The following is a 15,223-nucleotide window of genomic DNA, read 5'->3' as shown; positions in this document are numbered from 1 at the left end:
ACCTTATCGGCCGCTGGGATTCGTGCGGTAGCAGGCGGTTCTGGAGGTAATCTGGTCCAATGCCATGTAGGGCTTTAAAGGTCATAACCAACACTTTGAATTGTGACCGGAAATTGATCAGCAGCCAATGCAGGCCACGGAGTGTTGGAGATACGTGGGTGAATCAAGGAAGCCCCACGATGGCTCTCACGACCGCGTTCTGCACGATCTGGAGTTTCCGAACACTTTTCAAAGGTAGCCCGATGTAGAGAGCATTGTAGTAATCGGACCTCGAGGTGATGAGGACATGAGTGACTGTGAGCAATGACTCCCTGTCCAAATAGGGCCGCAACTGGTGCACCAGGCGAACCTGGGCAAACGCCCTCCTCGCCACAGCCGAAAGATGATGTTCCAATGTCAGCTGTGGATCAAGGAGGACGCCCAAGTTGCGTACCCTCTCTGAGGGGGTCAATAATTCCCCCGCCCCCAGGGTGATGGACGGACAGATGGAATTGTCCTTGGGAGGCAAGACCCACAGCCACTCCATCTTGTCTGGGTTGAGTTTGTTGACACCGATCCAGGCCCCAACAGCCTCCAGGCACCGGCACATCACTTCCACTGCTTCGTTGACTTTTCTGCCATCAATCTTCCATGTTTCTGAAAAGCACTATGGGGCAGTATATAACTAAGACTAAGTGCCATTATTATTGCCATTCATTCTGTTATATTGCAGCTGAATTGTTGGCAAATGGTCATTTTGAAAATGAAAATAAGGGGAGGAAAACGCCCATTTAACTACCTTTAGAAACATATTGTACCATTTATTTATGTAACTCATTCCTTACATGTTTACAGTTTCCCGCTTCGAATACAAGTTGGTTTTCAATATAAAACTATCATTATTGCGAACCACATACTGGTTTACTCAGATGTCTCCCGGTTGCTAAATATACTCGAGAGAAAGTTTCATCTTGAAAGATGTTGGAGGAAATGGCTTGGTTCGAAGAAATCTGAAGGGCGCAAAGTCTGTCAATGCCAGCTCTTTCCCAGATGCTTAGCACCAAAAACCACTTTCTTCTCTGTTGGTCTTCTATTTTGCAGTCAGGAAATCTCCATCGTTATATATATTTAAAAAGCGAACAATCCTTTCTCAATGGCCACCGTCTTTGTAATCCATCTCTCTAAAATGAGAGAATCATTTGGAGCCGCCGTTGCCCTCTGGATAAAACTTTTCGACCGCCCCAACCGTAATCCCAATGCCCTCTAAAGATGACGCTTTTCGTAAAGCATTCCTATCTAAAATTTAGAAATGACGAAACTGCACTTCTGTCTGGTGCTGTGTAAATGGAGCTGAGCAGGAAGGACGTTTTAAGTCACAGGGCAGGTGCTACGGATTTGCAGCTGCCTCCAAGTTGAGATCGAAAGTTGAATCTATTGAGCCATTGTCTTGGTCCAGTTTTTTAACCCACCACGTCTGTATTTCCTGGTATAACTCCTGATGTTGTTCTTTCCAGCTCCTGAATTTCTCGGAGTTCAGTTCGGTGTCCTCGAGTAGAATATCAAGTAACTGGAGCTCAGCAGTTTTGGCCTGGGGAAGGAAAGGAATGTTCTAAGACTGGCACATGACTCACTTTGACAAGGACAACAGAGACCAGAATAGCCCAGCCATTTCCAGGGGCTTTTAAATAGTTCGCTAGATCCCTTTCGAGAGAGACAAGGGCCCACACCGTCCTTACAAAGCTGTCGGAAAATATTTTGGCGACTTCAGCTTGAGCCTGTTGTACAGCAATTATTTATTTATCTATCTATCTATCTATCTATCTATCTATCTATCTATCTATCTATCTATCTATCTATCTATCTATCTTTCTATCTATCTATCTATCTATCTATCTATCTATCTATCTATCTATCTATCTATCTATCTATCTATCTATCTATCTATCAATTGGATTTGTATGCCGCCCCTCTCCGCCGACTCGGGCCAGCTAACAACAGCAACAAAAACAGCATGTAAATCCAATCCTAAAAATATCTTTAAAAAACCCTTATTTGTAAAACCAAACATACATACAAGCAAGCATACCATGCATAAATTGTAAAGGCTTAGGGGGAAAGAATATCTCAGTTCCCCCATGCCTGATGGCAGAGATGGGTTTTTAGGAGCTTACGAAAGGCGAGGAGGGTGGGGGCAATTCTAATCTCCGGGGGGAGTTGGTTCCAGAGGGTCAGGGCCGCCACAGAGAAGGCTCTTCCCCTGGGCCCCGCCAAATGACATTGTTTTGTTGACGGAACCCGGAGAAGGCCCACTCTGTGGGACCTAACTGGTCGCTGGGATTCGTGCAGCAGAAGGCGGTCTCGTAGATACCCTGGTCCGGTGCCATGGAGGGCTTTATAGGTGATGACCAACACTTTGAATTGTGACCGGAAATTGATCGGCAACCAATGCAGACTGTGGAGTGTTGGTGTTACATGGGCATTTTTGGGAAAGCCCATGATTGCTCTCGCAGCTGCATTCTGCAGAATCTGAAATTTCCGAACACTTTTCAAAGGTAGCCCCATGTAGAGAGCATTACAGTAGTCGAGTCTCGAGGTGATGAGGGCATGAGTGACTGTGAGCAGTGAGTCCCGATACTTCCAGACACAAATTCTCCTCCCGTGAGGTCGTATTGATTTTATTCATTATATTTCTAATGCGTCCAAGAGCCAAAAGTGTCTGGCCAGATTCCGAAAGGATTTTAAAACTATTGAAATTTTCTGCACTTTTAAAAGGATAAACAAACAAACAGCAAATAAAATGCCATACAAAAACACCATAGGAAACATCAAATGGAGTGTCCACTGCAGTAAATCTTTTTGCAGCCCATCACTGGGCATGGCCACGGTGGGCGTAGCCTATCCAGCCTCTTGTACAACAGGGGGGGAGTCTTCGGAGAGGGGCGGCATACAAATCTAAATAATAAATAAATGTATTTTTGCCCTCCCCTGGCTCTGGAGGCTTTCCTTGATCCTCAAAGAGGGCAAAAACGGCCTCCCCAGGCTCTGGAGACAGAAACAGGGCCGTTTCTGGCCTTCCTGAACTTCCAGTAGGTGTGTTTTTCGCCCTTCCCAAGCCCCTGCATGCACCCTCATTTACCTGCATCCAAAACTGGCCACGTGGGGACTCCTGGGAGGGGTGGGATGGGTGGAACCAGCCAGGAGTGACATTGGGGGGGGGGGGGGGGTGTCTCCGAACTGCTAGAGGTTCTCCCAAACCCTTTCGAATCCCCAGCAGCCCACCCCTGAATCCATCCCATAAACGGAGCCGTTTCTCAGCACAAAGTTATGTTCCACTTGCCTTCAGCGTGCTTTGAAGTGTCCGAATCAGGTGTACTTTCTCGTTGATCTCTGGGTTCTTGTTACGTTTGACAAACGATTTCCGGTAATATTCGCGTGTGAACACCTGCTGTTTCCCCATAAGCGACACTCCTCCTTGTTTCAGACACTTGATCAGTGACTGAAGTTCTTCTTCTGCTGGATCTTCATAAGATACAAGATACCACTGTGTTAACATCAAACCTCAACTTTTTACTTTTATATAATAACATAAACCAGCCATTCCTGTAACAACAAACCTTTCCAATTGACAAAACCCCAAATCAAAGTTTCATTTATTTCCATCTCAAAGTCCAAAAGTGGTTTCCAAGTAGAAACAAAATTTAGCTCATTTCTTTAATTGGAGCTGTCAATTTACAGTAGTCGAGGTTCGACTACTGTAATGCTCTCTACAAGGGGCTGCCTTGGAAAAGTGTTCGGAAACTTCAGATCGTGCAGAATGCACCTGCAAGAGCAGTCATGTGCTTCCCTAGGTATGCCCATGTTTCGCCATCACTCCGCAGTCTGCATTGGTTGCCGATCAACTTCCGGTCACAATTCAAAGTGTTGGTTATGACATTTAAAGCCCTTCATGGCATCGGACCAGAATATCTCAGGGACCGCCTTCTGCCGCACGAATCCCAGCGACCGATTAGGTCCCACAGAGTGGGCCTTCTCCGGGTCCCGTCAACTAAACAATGTTGGTTGGCGGGCCCCAGGGGAAGAGCCTTCTCTGTGGCGGCCCCGACTCTATGGAACCAGCTCCCCCCAGAGATTAGAACTGCCCCTACCCTCCTCGCCTTTCGCAAACTCCTTAAAACCCACTTTTGTCGTCAAGCATGGGGGAAGTGAGATATCTCCCCCAGGCCTATACAATTTATGTATGGTATGCTTGTGTGTATGTCTGTTTAATAATGGGTTTTTTTTAATATTTTAATATTTTAAATTGTAAATTATTAGATTTGTTATAAACTGTTTTTATTGTGTTGTGAGCCGCCCCGAGTCTACGGAAAAGGGCGGCATACAAATCTAATAAATAATAATAATAATAATTTGGCCATCAACTAAAAATATCCTTTATTTTTGTGCAGATTAGCAATTCAGACCTTGGCAAGAGCCACAAAACCAGCCCGCCACTTGGGGAAAAAGAGAAAGACACACAGAGAAAAAGGACGATAGAAAGAGGGGAGAAAGTTCCATTTTCAAGAACAGATTGGCACCATCTATTTACACTTATTGGCATCAGGAAGTCCTAAATAATAGTACCAATGGAACAGTCTCTCTCTTTTTTAAAATAGTTTTATTGAATTATTTATATTAAAACCAGAACATTAAAAAACCTCAGACAAACAAAACAAACAAACAAACAAAAATATCGAATGATTAATCATTTTGTACATATCCATCAAACACATCTTAGAGTAAGTCAATTCGACGGCTGATACGAGCGATAATGTAAGAAAATTGGTTTTGGTTAGTCACTTAATTTACAATTTTGTTGTGCTTAGAACAATGTTTCCCAACCTTGGCAACTTGAAGATATCTGGACTTCAACTCCCAGAATTCCCCAACCAGCATTCGCTGGCTGGGGAATTCTGGGAGTTGAAGTCCAGATACCTTCAAGTTGCCAAGGTTGAAAACACTGACTTAGAACACAGTCTCAATATGGGAAAAATACCCAGTTGTCAAATCTTTGGCTACTGATGTATGCACACTCGTGTCAATGCTGCCTGTCAGTTTGGCAGAGAAAGATAAACATTGTAGTCTGAAATATTTGAACGATTCGGGTTGGAGAAAGCTGCCCTAAAGTTTACTATCAAATTTCCTCTGTCCAAGTTCATCAGCTTGAACATCTAAGCTGATGGACTGAGACAGCTATTCCAACTTACCTTACTTCAATTTGCCTTTTGCTAAGGGGACACTTCAGAAAACTTCTAAAGAAATCTGCACTGTTTTATCCTGCTTTAGGGATGATGTTCAATTATAGTTGATTTTTCCCAACATCTCACCTGCCACGTTATTTCCAGTGCAACCTGGGGAGGTATCGAAGGTCAGCTTATCTGGAGAAGAGGGAGATGCTATTTTCTCATCTACATTGTTCTGCAAAATTGGGCTGCCCAGAAGGTTTTGGCTACTCCCGGTAGCCCCTGATGGCAACTGAGCTTTCTCCAATTCCTTCTGCTTTATCTGCCAGAAATGAATAAAGAAAGATAATAAAGGATGGAGACAAAATATGAGTAAATATGCTCCTTTCCCTCGAGCTTAACCTCATCATATCCAACATTCTTCTGCAGTGATCTTTCCAATGGTTACATTGCAATCGCTTCCAAAAACAGTCAAATGAATGGATTCCCACCTTAAGTTGCATACTGGAATCGGGGCCTTTTTGGAAATCACAATCTCTCTATCTATCTACCATTATGTATCTGTCTGTCTATCATTATCTATCTATCTACTCTATCTATCTATCTATCTATCTATCTATCTATCTATCTATCTATCTATCTATCTATCTATCTATCTATCTACTTATTTTTCTATGCCACCCAATCCCTTAGGATTCAGGATGCTGTCTGTCTGTCTGTCTATCTATCTATCTATCTATCTATCTATCTATCTATCTATCTATCTATCTATCTATCTATCTATCTATCTATCTAATATCTATCTCTCTAATATCTCTCTCTCTCTCTCTCTCTATCTATCTATTTACTTATTTTTCTATGCCACCCAATCCCTTAGGATTCAGGATGCCTGTTGTAATTGCCACTCATTCCCCCCAAATAATAATAATGTCCCAAATGAGTTTATTATGTTTTATGTTTCTATTAAAAGTATTAAGATACTTTAAAGCAAGAACAGCCCACTATTTTTACAATTATGTTAGAAACATAGAAGACTGACGGCAGAAAAAGACCTAATGGTCCATCTAGTCTGCCCTTATACTATTTTTTATATTTTATCTTAGGATGGATATATGTTTATCCCAGGCATGTTTAAATTCAGTTACTGTGGATTTATCTACCACGTCTGCTGGAAGTTTGTTCCAAGGATCTACTACTCTTTCAGTAAACCACGTCTGCTGGAAGTTTGTTCCAAGGATCTACTTACTCTTTCAGTAAAATAATATTTTCTCACGTTGCTTTTGATCTTTCCCCCAACTAACTTCAGATTGTGTCCCCTTGTTCTTGTGTTCACTTTCCTGTTAAAAACACTTCCCTCCTGGACCTTATTTAACCCTTTAACATATTTAAATGTTTCGATCATGTCCCCCCTTTTCCTTCTGTCCTCCAGACTAGACAGATTGAGTTCATGAAGTCTTTCCTGATACTTTTTATGCTTAAGACCTTCTTTGGACCCGTTCAATTTTGTCAATATCTTTTTGTAGGTGAGGTCTCCAGAACTGGACAGTCTTCCAAATGTGGTCTCACCAGTGCTCTCTATACAGTGGGATCACAATCTCCCTCTTCCTGCTTGTTCCATCAAGAATTTAATTTAATTTATTAGATTTGTATGCCGCCCCTCTCCGGAGACTCGGAGTGGGGCGAAAAAAAATACTGACCTGATCAAAGCTATGCCTAGGACAGTCATCCTCGGGATCTTCAGCTTCTGTTTCGCTGTAGCAATCTATGTCGAATTTGATGGGGAAAAAAATATTTGAATGGAAACACTGAAATAGGATGAATTATATGCTTAAATGGACTTTGTTACTGATTAGGCCGAGTTTGGTGCCTTTCCTCGATATTGTTGACATTTAGCTCTAACGAGAAAATACTCCGTTCTTTTTGGCCGTTTTTCGTTATCTGTGCTTCTATCAATAAAGAGTTTGATTTATTCATAAAATAAAGGATTTTTGAGTCAGGGGTTTTGATCCGAGGGTCGTGCACAGAACAGATACCAATACTAATATTAGGTCAAAATATTATAACGGAGGCAGATTTCTTTGTCTCATATTTTCAGAATTGTCCTCTTGCTTCCGGATCAACTTTCTTCTTGTTTCCAGGTGAATCCCTTATTTAATACATGTGATGCAGATGTATCATGTCTTATGTACCTGACCAGAAGAAAATGAGCTACCGGTACTTTCACTTGGAACTCACCTTCTTGGTTAGATGGCCCAGATTTACGGGACACTGTATATTTAGTCATTGACGTGATCAAACGGCTGACCCACCTGGGGAGAAATACAGCTTGTTATTTGTCCAGGTTGCAAGGTGTCCTACCTACCTACCTACCTATCTATCTATCTGCCTACCTTTCTATCTATCTACCTATCTACCTACCTATCATCTATATCTATCTATCTATTTATCTATTTATCTATTTATCTATCTATCTATCTATCTATCTATCTATCTATCTATCTACCTTTCTATCTATCTACCTATCTACCATTCTACCTATCTACCTACCTATCATCTATATCTATCTATCTATCTATCTGTCTGTCTGTCTGTCTGTCTGTCTGTCTGCCTGCCTGCCTGCCTACCTACCTACCTATCTGCCTACCTACCTATCTACCTACCTATCATCTCTATCTATCTATCTATCTATCTATCTATCTATCTATCTATCTATCTATCTACCTACCTACCTACCTTTCTATCTATCTATCTATCTATCTATCTATCTATCTATCTATCTATCTATCTATCTTTCTATCTATCTATCTATCTATCTATCTATCTATCTATCTATCTATCTATCTATCTATCTATCTATCTATCTATCTATCTATCTACCTACCTATCATCTATATCTATCTATCTATCTATCTATCTATCTATCTATCTATCTATCTATCTATCTATCTATCTATTTACCTTTCTATCTATCTATCTACCTATCTATCATCTATACCTACCTACCTACCTACCTACCTACCTATCTATCTATCTACCTATCATCTATCTATCTATCTATCCATCCATCCACCCATCCATCTACCTACCTACCTACCTTTCTATCTATCTACCTATCTATCATCTATATCTACCTACCTACCTACCTACCTATCTATCTATCTATCCATCTATCCATCTATCCATCTATCGTCTGTCGGTCTGTCTGTCCGTCCGTCCGTCCGTCTATCTATCTGATTTATTTCTATGCTGCCCTTCTCGAGGAGACTCAGGGTGGCATACAACATTATAAATGCAAACAATATATGTAAAGAAGTCCAATTCTTTTTAAGAAGTGGTTAGACCTCCTTCTCTGCTCCTGTGACCCTCTATGATGGAGTGGCATTCAAGACTTTGGGATCTGCCAATATTCCTTGAGGAACAATCGCAAGCTCTTCACAGGTGTGCATCAAACGCATTAGAGCAGGGGTGATAAATTCAAGACCCAGGGGCCGAATCTGGCTGCGGTGGGGCCTAGATCTGGCCCGGGGAGCTACTCTGGAAACAGCAAAGGACCGCGGTGCTTCTACCAGAGAAAGCAGGCTCCCAAGCTCTACTTTTGGCAGCCACAGCCTCCTGCAACCCTTTGCCGGTGTAAATGGAGTTTGGGAGGGCTGCACTGGTAGAGGATTGTGGGAGGCCGCAGCAGACGAAAACGGAGCTCAGGAGCCTGTTTTTGCTGGCAGAGCACTCGAGCCCCCCACAGGCCCCTCTGATGTTGAGCTGGCCATGGACACCCTGGCCACGCCCTCTTACCCAGTGGTCAAACACAACCCTGATGGGGCCTTAAAGGCTACTCACATGCTCAGATCAGCCAGGGTTTCTGCCGCAAAGACAAAAGGCTTGTACTTCTCGTGGGTGAGTTGGAAAACGCTGGAGAGGAAAAAAGAAAGGACAGTAGTGAGATTTCTCACGATTCCTTGCTGTTGGGAACCACACCTACACATCATCATCATCATCATCATCATTATTATTATTATTTTCATTTTTTAAATTTTTTTAAAAGAGCAGGTATATGGTGTTGTACATGTTATATCATTCCACAATGTAATTGTTATTTGTCTAGTTGTTGTACTTAAATTCTTATTCTGCATTATTATTATTATTATTATTATTATTATTATTATTATTATTAATTAATTAATTAATTAATTAATTAATTAATTAGATTTGTATGCTGCCCTTCTCCAAAGACTCAGGGGGGTGGGGGGCAAGATACACAAACAATACAACAACAAATCTAATTAATTAAAAATTACTGCTAAAATCCCATATATATTAAAAACAGTCAGCCAATTCATTCACAACCATACATCACATTTTGTAAGCGGGGGTGAGTGGGGTTGGCTTGATCTAATTGCCCTATGCCTGGCGACATAAAGGAGTCTTAAAACTCTTGCGAAAGGCGAGGAGGGTGGGGGCAGTGCGAATTTCTGGAGGAAGCTGATTCCAGAGGGCTGGGGCCGCCACAGAGAAGGCTCTTCCCCTCACTGGGAAACCCCACCTCCAGACTTCCGTTGCCAGCCAAAGTGCGGGGATTCCCCTGAGGCTCCCCTCACTGGGATTCAAAGCAGCGCCGGCAAAAATGAAGGGATTCCCAGTGGCGGCGGCTCGGGTTTCGTAAGGTGAAAATAGTTCGAACGAAGAGGCAAAAAAAATCATAAGCACTGGGTTCGTATCACAAAAAGTTCATATGAAGAGGGGTTCATAAGACGAGGTATCACTGTACATGCCTTATGTATTATTATGTATATAAAAAAGTTTTGAATCCTGCTGAATTGTCTGATTATGTGTGCTGCAACGAACTCTGACATCGGTGTTGGAGAACTGAATCCGAGCTTGTTCCTTCTCGGAAAATGTCTCAAGACGAGCCCTGAGTTTGCACTCACTATTTCTTCTTCTGTTCCTTGGTGCTCTCCAATCTGTAGGCAGACACGTTGATCAATCCCACCGCCTTCTCATCCTAGTTTTCAGAAGAGGAAGGAGTCCATTGACAAGAAAAGAGATAGAAGTATTAATCTCTGGCCACAAAACAGAAGGATTTGGGACATTTTATTTATTTATCTATTCATTTATTTTTAAATTTATTTTCTATTAAATACATTTCTTAATACTTTATAAACACCTTTTTGTCTGGGTATTTAATTTGTTTAACAATACTAATTTACATTCTTAATCCTCACCCCTTTCCCCCAACCATTGCTAAAACAAATTCCATGTTTATATAGCATTATCTGTCCTATTTCTGCTTAATTTTCAATGTCAATTTATCAATTTCTGCACAATCCAGTATCTTCTTAACTATTTCTTCATCTCACGGTATATTCTGCCGCACGAATCCCAGCGACCGGTTAGGTCCCACAGAGTGGGCCTTCTCCGGGTCCCGTCAACAAAACAATGTCGTTTGGCGGGGCCCAGGGGAAGAGCCTTCTCTGTGGCGGCCCCGGCCCTCTGGAACCAACTCCCCTCGGAGATTAGAATTGCCCCCACCCTCCTTGCCTTTCGTAAACTCCTTAAAACCCACCTCTGTCGTCAAGCGTGGGGGAACTGAGACATCTCCCCCTGACTATGTAGTTCTAGTGCATGATATGACTGTACAGTATGTATGTTTTTTATATTGGGGTTCCTTGCTTTTTAGATTTTTAAAAGTATAATTGTTATCTTAGATTTTAATTATTAGATTTGTCAGTATATATTGTTTTTGTCACTGTTGTGAGCCGCCCCAAGTCTGCGGAGAGGGGCGGCATACAAATCTAATTAATAATAATAATAATAATAATAATAATAATAATAATAATAATATTAAATAATAATATCTTCATTCTTCCAGTATTGTGCGAAAATAATCCTCGCTGCTTTTAAGACTTGTAATATTAAATACATATTTTTCTTATCAAGTTTTTCTGATATTATACTTAATAAAAACAATTCAGGTTTATAATTGATATGTTTCCTTATCATCTTTTCTAACCACCTGTGTATATTTGTCCAAATGTTTTCTTTGACACCAAATATGATAAAATATGGCTATTTTTTAATTTCATTTCTAATTTAATCAAAAAACGGATTTGGAACATTTTAAAAGTTTTTAATCTACCACACTTTTGTGATGTAGGCTTTGTCATATAAATGGAAAAAACTGGACTTCATTCACTTAAGAGGATTTGATCTACAGAAGCTTGTGATATTGTAACATTGACTACTCTTAAAGGAACCCAGATCAGAAAAACATAGCAAAATTTTAGGAAATATATATTGCTTTTTTTTCAAAGTTGATTTTAAAATTCACTTTTTAAAAATGTTTGTAACCCACATGATGTGATGGCTTATTTGTACCTGGACTATCATTAAGTGTTGTACTTTATGATTCTTGACAAACCTTTATGTCCACGGAGAGGGGCAGCATACAAATCCAATCAATCAATCAATCAATCAATCAATAAATATGCATCAAGACAAATTCCCTGTGTGCGCAATCAAACTTGGCCAATAAAATTCTATTCTATTCTAATTCTAATTATATTCTTTTGTCATCTTAGAAACATAGAAGATTGACAGCAGAAAAAGACCTCATGGTCCATCTAGTCTGCCTTTATACTATTTTCTGTATTTTATCTTAGGATGGATCTATGTTTATCCCAGGCATGTTTAAATTCAGTTACTGTGGATTTACCAACCACGTCTGCTGGAAGTTTGTTCCAAGGATCTACTACTCTTTCAGTAAAATAATATTTTCTCACGTTGCTTCTGATCTTTCCCCCAACTAACCTCACATTGGGCCCCCTTGTTCTTGTGTTCACTTTCCTATTAAAAACACTTCCCTCCTGAACCTTATTTAACCCTTTAACATATTTAAATGTTTCTATCATGTCCCCCCTTTTCCTTCTGTCCTCCAAACTATACAGATTGAGTCCATGAAGTCTTTCCTGATACGTTTTATGCTTAAGACCTTCCACCATTTTTGTAGCCCGTTGTAGCTTAAATCACTACCACATGAAATGGGAAAACATAGCCCCTGACCTTGCCATTTTGCAGGGCTTAAAATTTCCTGGGCGCAACATCACTCAAGAACTCAACCTCTAACATGATATAAATGGGAGAATCTCCAAAATAGCGGCCTTGCTCATTTATCCCGGCACTCACACCCTATCCATTCACTGTTGTAATTTGTATTTAAAGTGTTTAAAAATAAATTGAAAACTGATCCATCGCAAAAAAAGTCGAGCCTGCCTTGGAGTTTACTGTCACCGCAAGTGTTTTGAAATGCACTCACGTTGGGATTGCTGTACCAGTAAAGGTTGTGCCCTTTCAGCACAAACCAAAACCGTTTCCACTTCTGGGCCATGAAGCCCACGTGGTCCTTCTTTTTTAAGAGCCAGCCGTCACAGTCCACCTGTCCCAGCTCCTGGCAGGAGATTCGTCGTCGACTTAGCCGGGTAGTGGCTCCTTATTAAAGCAAAAGAAAGAAAGAAAGAAAGAAAGAAAGAAAGAAAGAAAGAAAGAAAGAAAGAAAGAAAGAAAAAAGATTGCATAAGAGACTTTAAAAAGCTCTGAACGGACACCCACAGTAGTTAAGTTGAGGGGTGGCGCAGCAGGTAGAGTGCTGTACTGCAGGCCACTGAAGCTGACTGTAGATCTGTAGGTCAGTGGTTCAAATCTCATCCCCGGCTCAAGGTTGACTCAGTCTTCCATCCTTCCGAGGTGGGTAAAATGAGGACCCGGATTCTTGGGGGCAATAGGCTAGTTCTGTTAAGAAGTGCTATTGCTAACATGTTGTAAGCCGCCCTGAGTCTAAAGAGAAGGTGGCATAAACATTGAATGTATGTATGTATGTATGTATGTATGTATGTATGTATGTATGTATGTATGTATGAATGAATGAATCAATGAATGAATCAATGAATGAATCAATAAATCAATCAATAAATCAATCAATGAATCAATCAATGAATCAATGAATCAATGAATCAATGAATGAATCAATGAATGAATAAATGAATGAATAAATGAATGAATAAATGAATGAATCACTGAATGAATCACTGAATGAATCAATGAATGAATCAATGAATGAATCAATGAATGAATCAATGAATAAATGAATGAATAAATAAATAAATAAACAAACAAACAAACAAACAAACTGATAGAACAAGAGAAGTGCTGGTTAGAAACAGTTCCTGCTGCCCCACAGGGCACATTCGCAGATGCACATGTGCCCATCGAGAGGCATGTGCTGAAGCTTGCTGACTTTGGAAGGAGTTCACTCAGGGATGTCCAACCTTGGCCACTTTAAAGACCTGTGGATTTATTTACTTATTATTTGGATTTCTATGCGGCCTTTCTCCAGGGGACTCGGGGTGGCTTACGGCATAAAAAAGACAAAATCAACAATACAAAATCCACTGCTGAAAGCCACATTTCAGAATCCATATAATTAAAACCTACTCTTAAAACCCAAAAACATTTGGACCAGTGATGGCGAACCTTTTTTTCCTTGGGTGCCGAAAGCGTGTGTGTGTGTGCTATTGCGCAGGCGTGAGTGCCCACACTAAGAACCTAAGAAGAGCCATGCTGAATCAGGTCAAAGCCCATTGAGTCCAGCAATCTGTGTCACACAGTGGCCCACCCTTTGTCCATGGGGAGAAGGCAAGACTCTCCCTTTCCCTTGACCCCCAACAAATGGTACTCAAGGGAATCCTGCCTGCCTCAACCAACATAGAGGCGGCACATGGACATCCGTTTCAAAAACCACTGATACACTTGGCATCCATGAATCTGTCTAATCCTGCCTTGAAGCTATCAAGGCTGACAGCTGTCACGACCTCTTCTGGAAGGGAATTCCATAAACCAACAACCTTCTTATGTGGCCGGGCCTGGAGCAATCAGATCTTGGCCCCCTGACCAATAAATGTGATGCATGGTGTGACTGGATTGTCCGATTGAGTAATATGTAGAGTTTTTAGCTGTAGTTTTTTAATATATTAGATTTGTTTTGTACGCTTTGTTTCTATAATTATTCTGTGAGCCGCCCCAAGTTTTCGGAGAAGGGCCATATACAAATCGTTATTATTATTATTACTATTATTACTATTATTACTATTATTACTATTACTATTATTATTATTATTATTATTATTATTATTATTATTATTATTATTATGTCAATGCAACACAGCAAACGAGATCACTATGCTGGATTTCGTATTTCATCCCCAGTCGGGCGCTTCCCAAGCACCTAGGACTGCGTGATGTAGCGGCGAATTATGTGTGCCGATCCCAGTGCACATTTTGCAATTGATCCCAGCGGCCTTTTGCAATTGACAGATGGAGATTTTGTCAATTCCGATGGTTTTCAAATGTCCGCTGAGATCCTTTGGCAATGCACCCAGAGTGCCAAGTACCACTGGGACCACTTTCACTGGCTTATGCCAGAGTCGTTGCAGCTCGATTTTTAGATCTTCGTATTTCACTAACTTCTCTAGCTGCTTCTCCTCAATTCTGCTGTCTCCTGGGATTGCGATGTCGATGATCCATACTTTCTTTTTCTCCACGATCACAACGTCTGGTGTGTTATGCTTCAGAATTCGGTCAGTCTGAAGTCGGAAGTCCCACAGTAGTTTTGCTTGCTCATTTTCGACCACTTTTTCGGGCTTATGATCCCACCAGTTCTTTGCCACTGGTAAATGGTACTTCCAGCACAAGTTCCAGTGGATCATCTGTGCCACAGCATCGTGTCTATGCTTGTAGTCAGTCTGTGCGATCTTTTTGCAGCAGCTGAATATGTGATCGATTGTTTCATAATAATAATAATAATAATAATAATAATAATAATAATAATAATAATAATAATAATAAATTGATGAATACTCGTAGCTTGATATTCAAGCACCTTGCCCCTGGTGAGTACAGAGAGGTACCACTTACCCTTTTGCTTCCGTCGAATCTCAGCGCTGCCCTGTAGGGAATCACCCAGAGAAAGAAAAGAA

At 40.9% G+C, this 15,223-nt stretch overlaps 1 protein-coding gene across 2 annotated transcripts in view; it reads right to left on the bottom strand.

Moving 5' to 3' along the window:
- Window positions 1-769: 769 nt before the first annotated feature.
- Window positions 770-15,223, bottom strand: part of CNKSR1 (connector enhancer of kinase suppressor of Ras 1) — a 48,248-nt gene continuing 33,794 nt past the window's right edge. For both annotated transcript variants that reach the window (XM_070764167.1, XM_070764166.1), the window contains 9 exons: window positions 15,162-15,192; window positions 12,508-12,680; window positions 10,124-10,197; window positions 9,036-9,107; window positions 7,434-7,507; window positions 6,896-6,960; window positions 5,343-5,520; window positions 3,317-3,498; window positions 770-1,567 (listed from right to left, as the gene is read on the bottom strand). In XM_070764167.1, coding sequence (XP_070620268.1) covers window positions 1,367-1,567; window positions 3,317-3,498; window positions 5,343-5,520; window positions 6,896-6,960; window positions 7,434-7,507; window positions 9,036-9,107; window positions 10,124-10,197; window positions 12,508-12,680; window positions 15,162-15,192 — 1,050 coding nt within the window. In that variant the 3' untranslated portion in view covers window positions 770-1,366. The remainder of the gene's footprint in view (window positions 1,568-3,316; window positions 3,499-5,342; window positions 5,521-6,895; window positions 6,961-7,433; window positions 7,508-9,035; window positions 9,108-10,123; window positions 10,198-12,507; window positions 12,681-15,161; window positions 15,193-15,223) is intronic.

Source organism: Erythrolamprus reginae, chromosome 11 (assembly GCF_031021105.1).
Source record: "Erythrolamprus reginae isolate rEryReg1 chromosome 11, rEryReg1.hap1, whole genome shotgun sequence".
Lineage (NCBI taxonomy): Eukaryota > Metazoa > Chordata > Lepidosauria > Squamata > Dipsadidae > Erythrolamprus > Erythrolamprus reginae.
The sequence above is the reverse complement of the archived record's forward strand: the minus strand, read 5'-3'. Positions and strand labels throughout refer to the sequence as shown.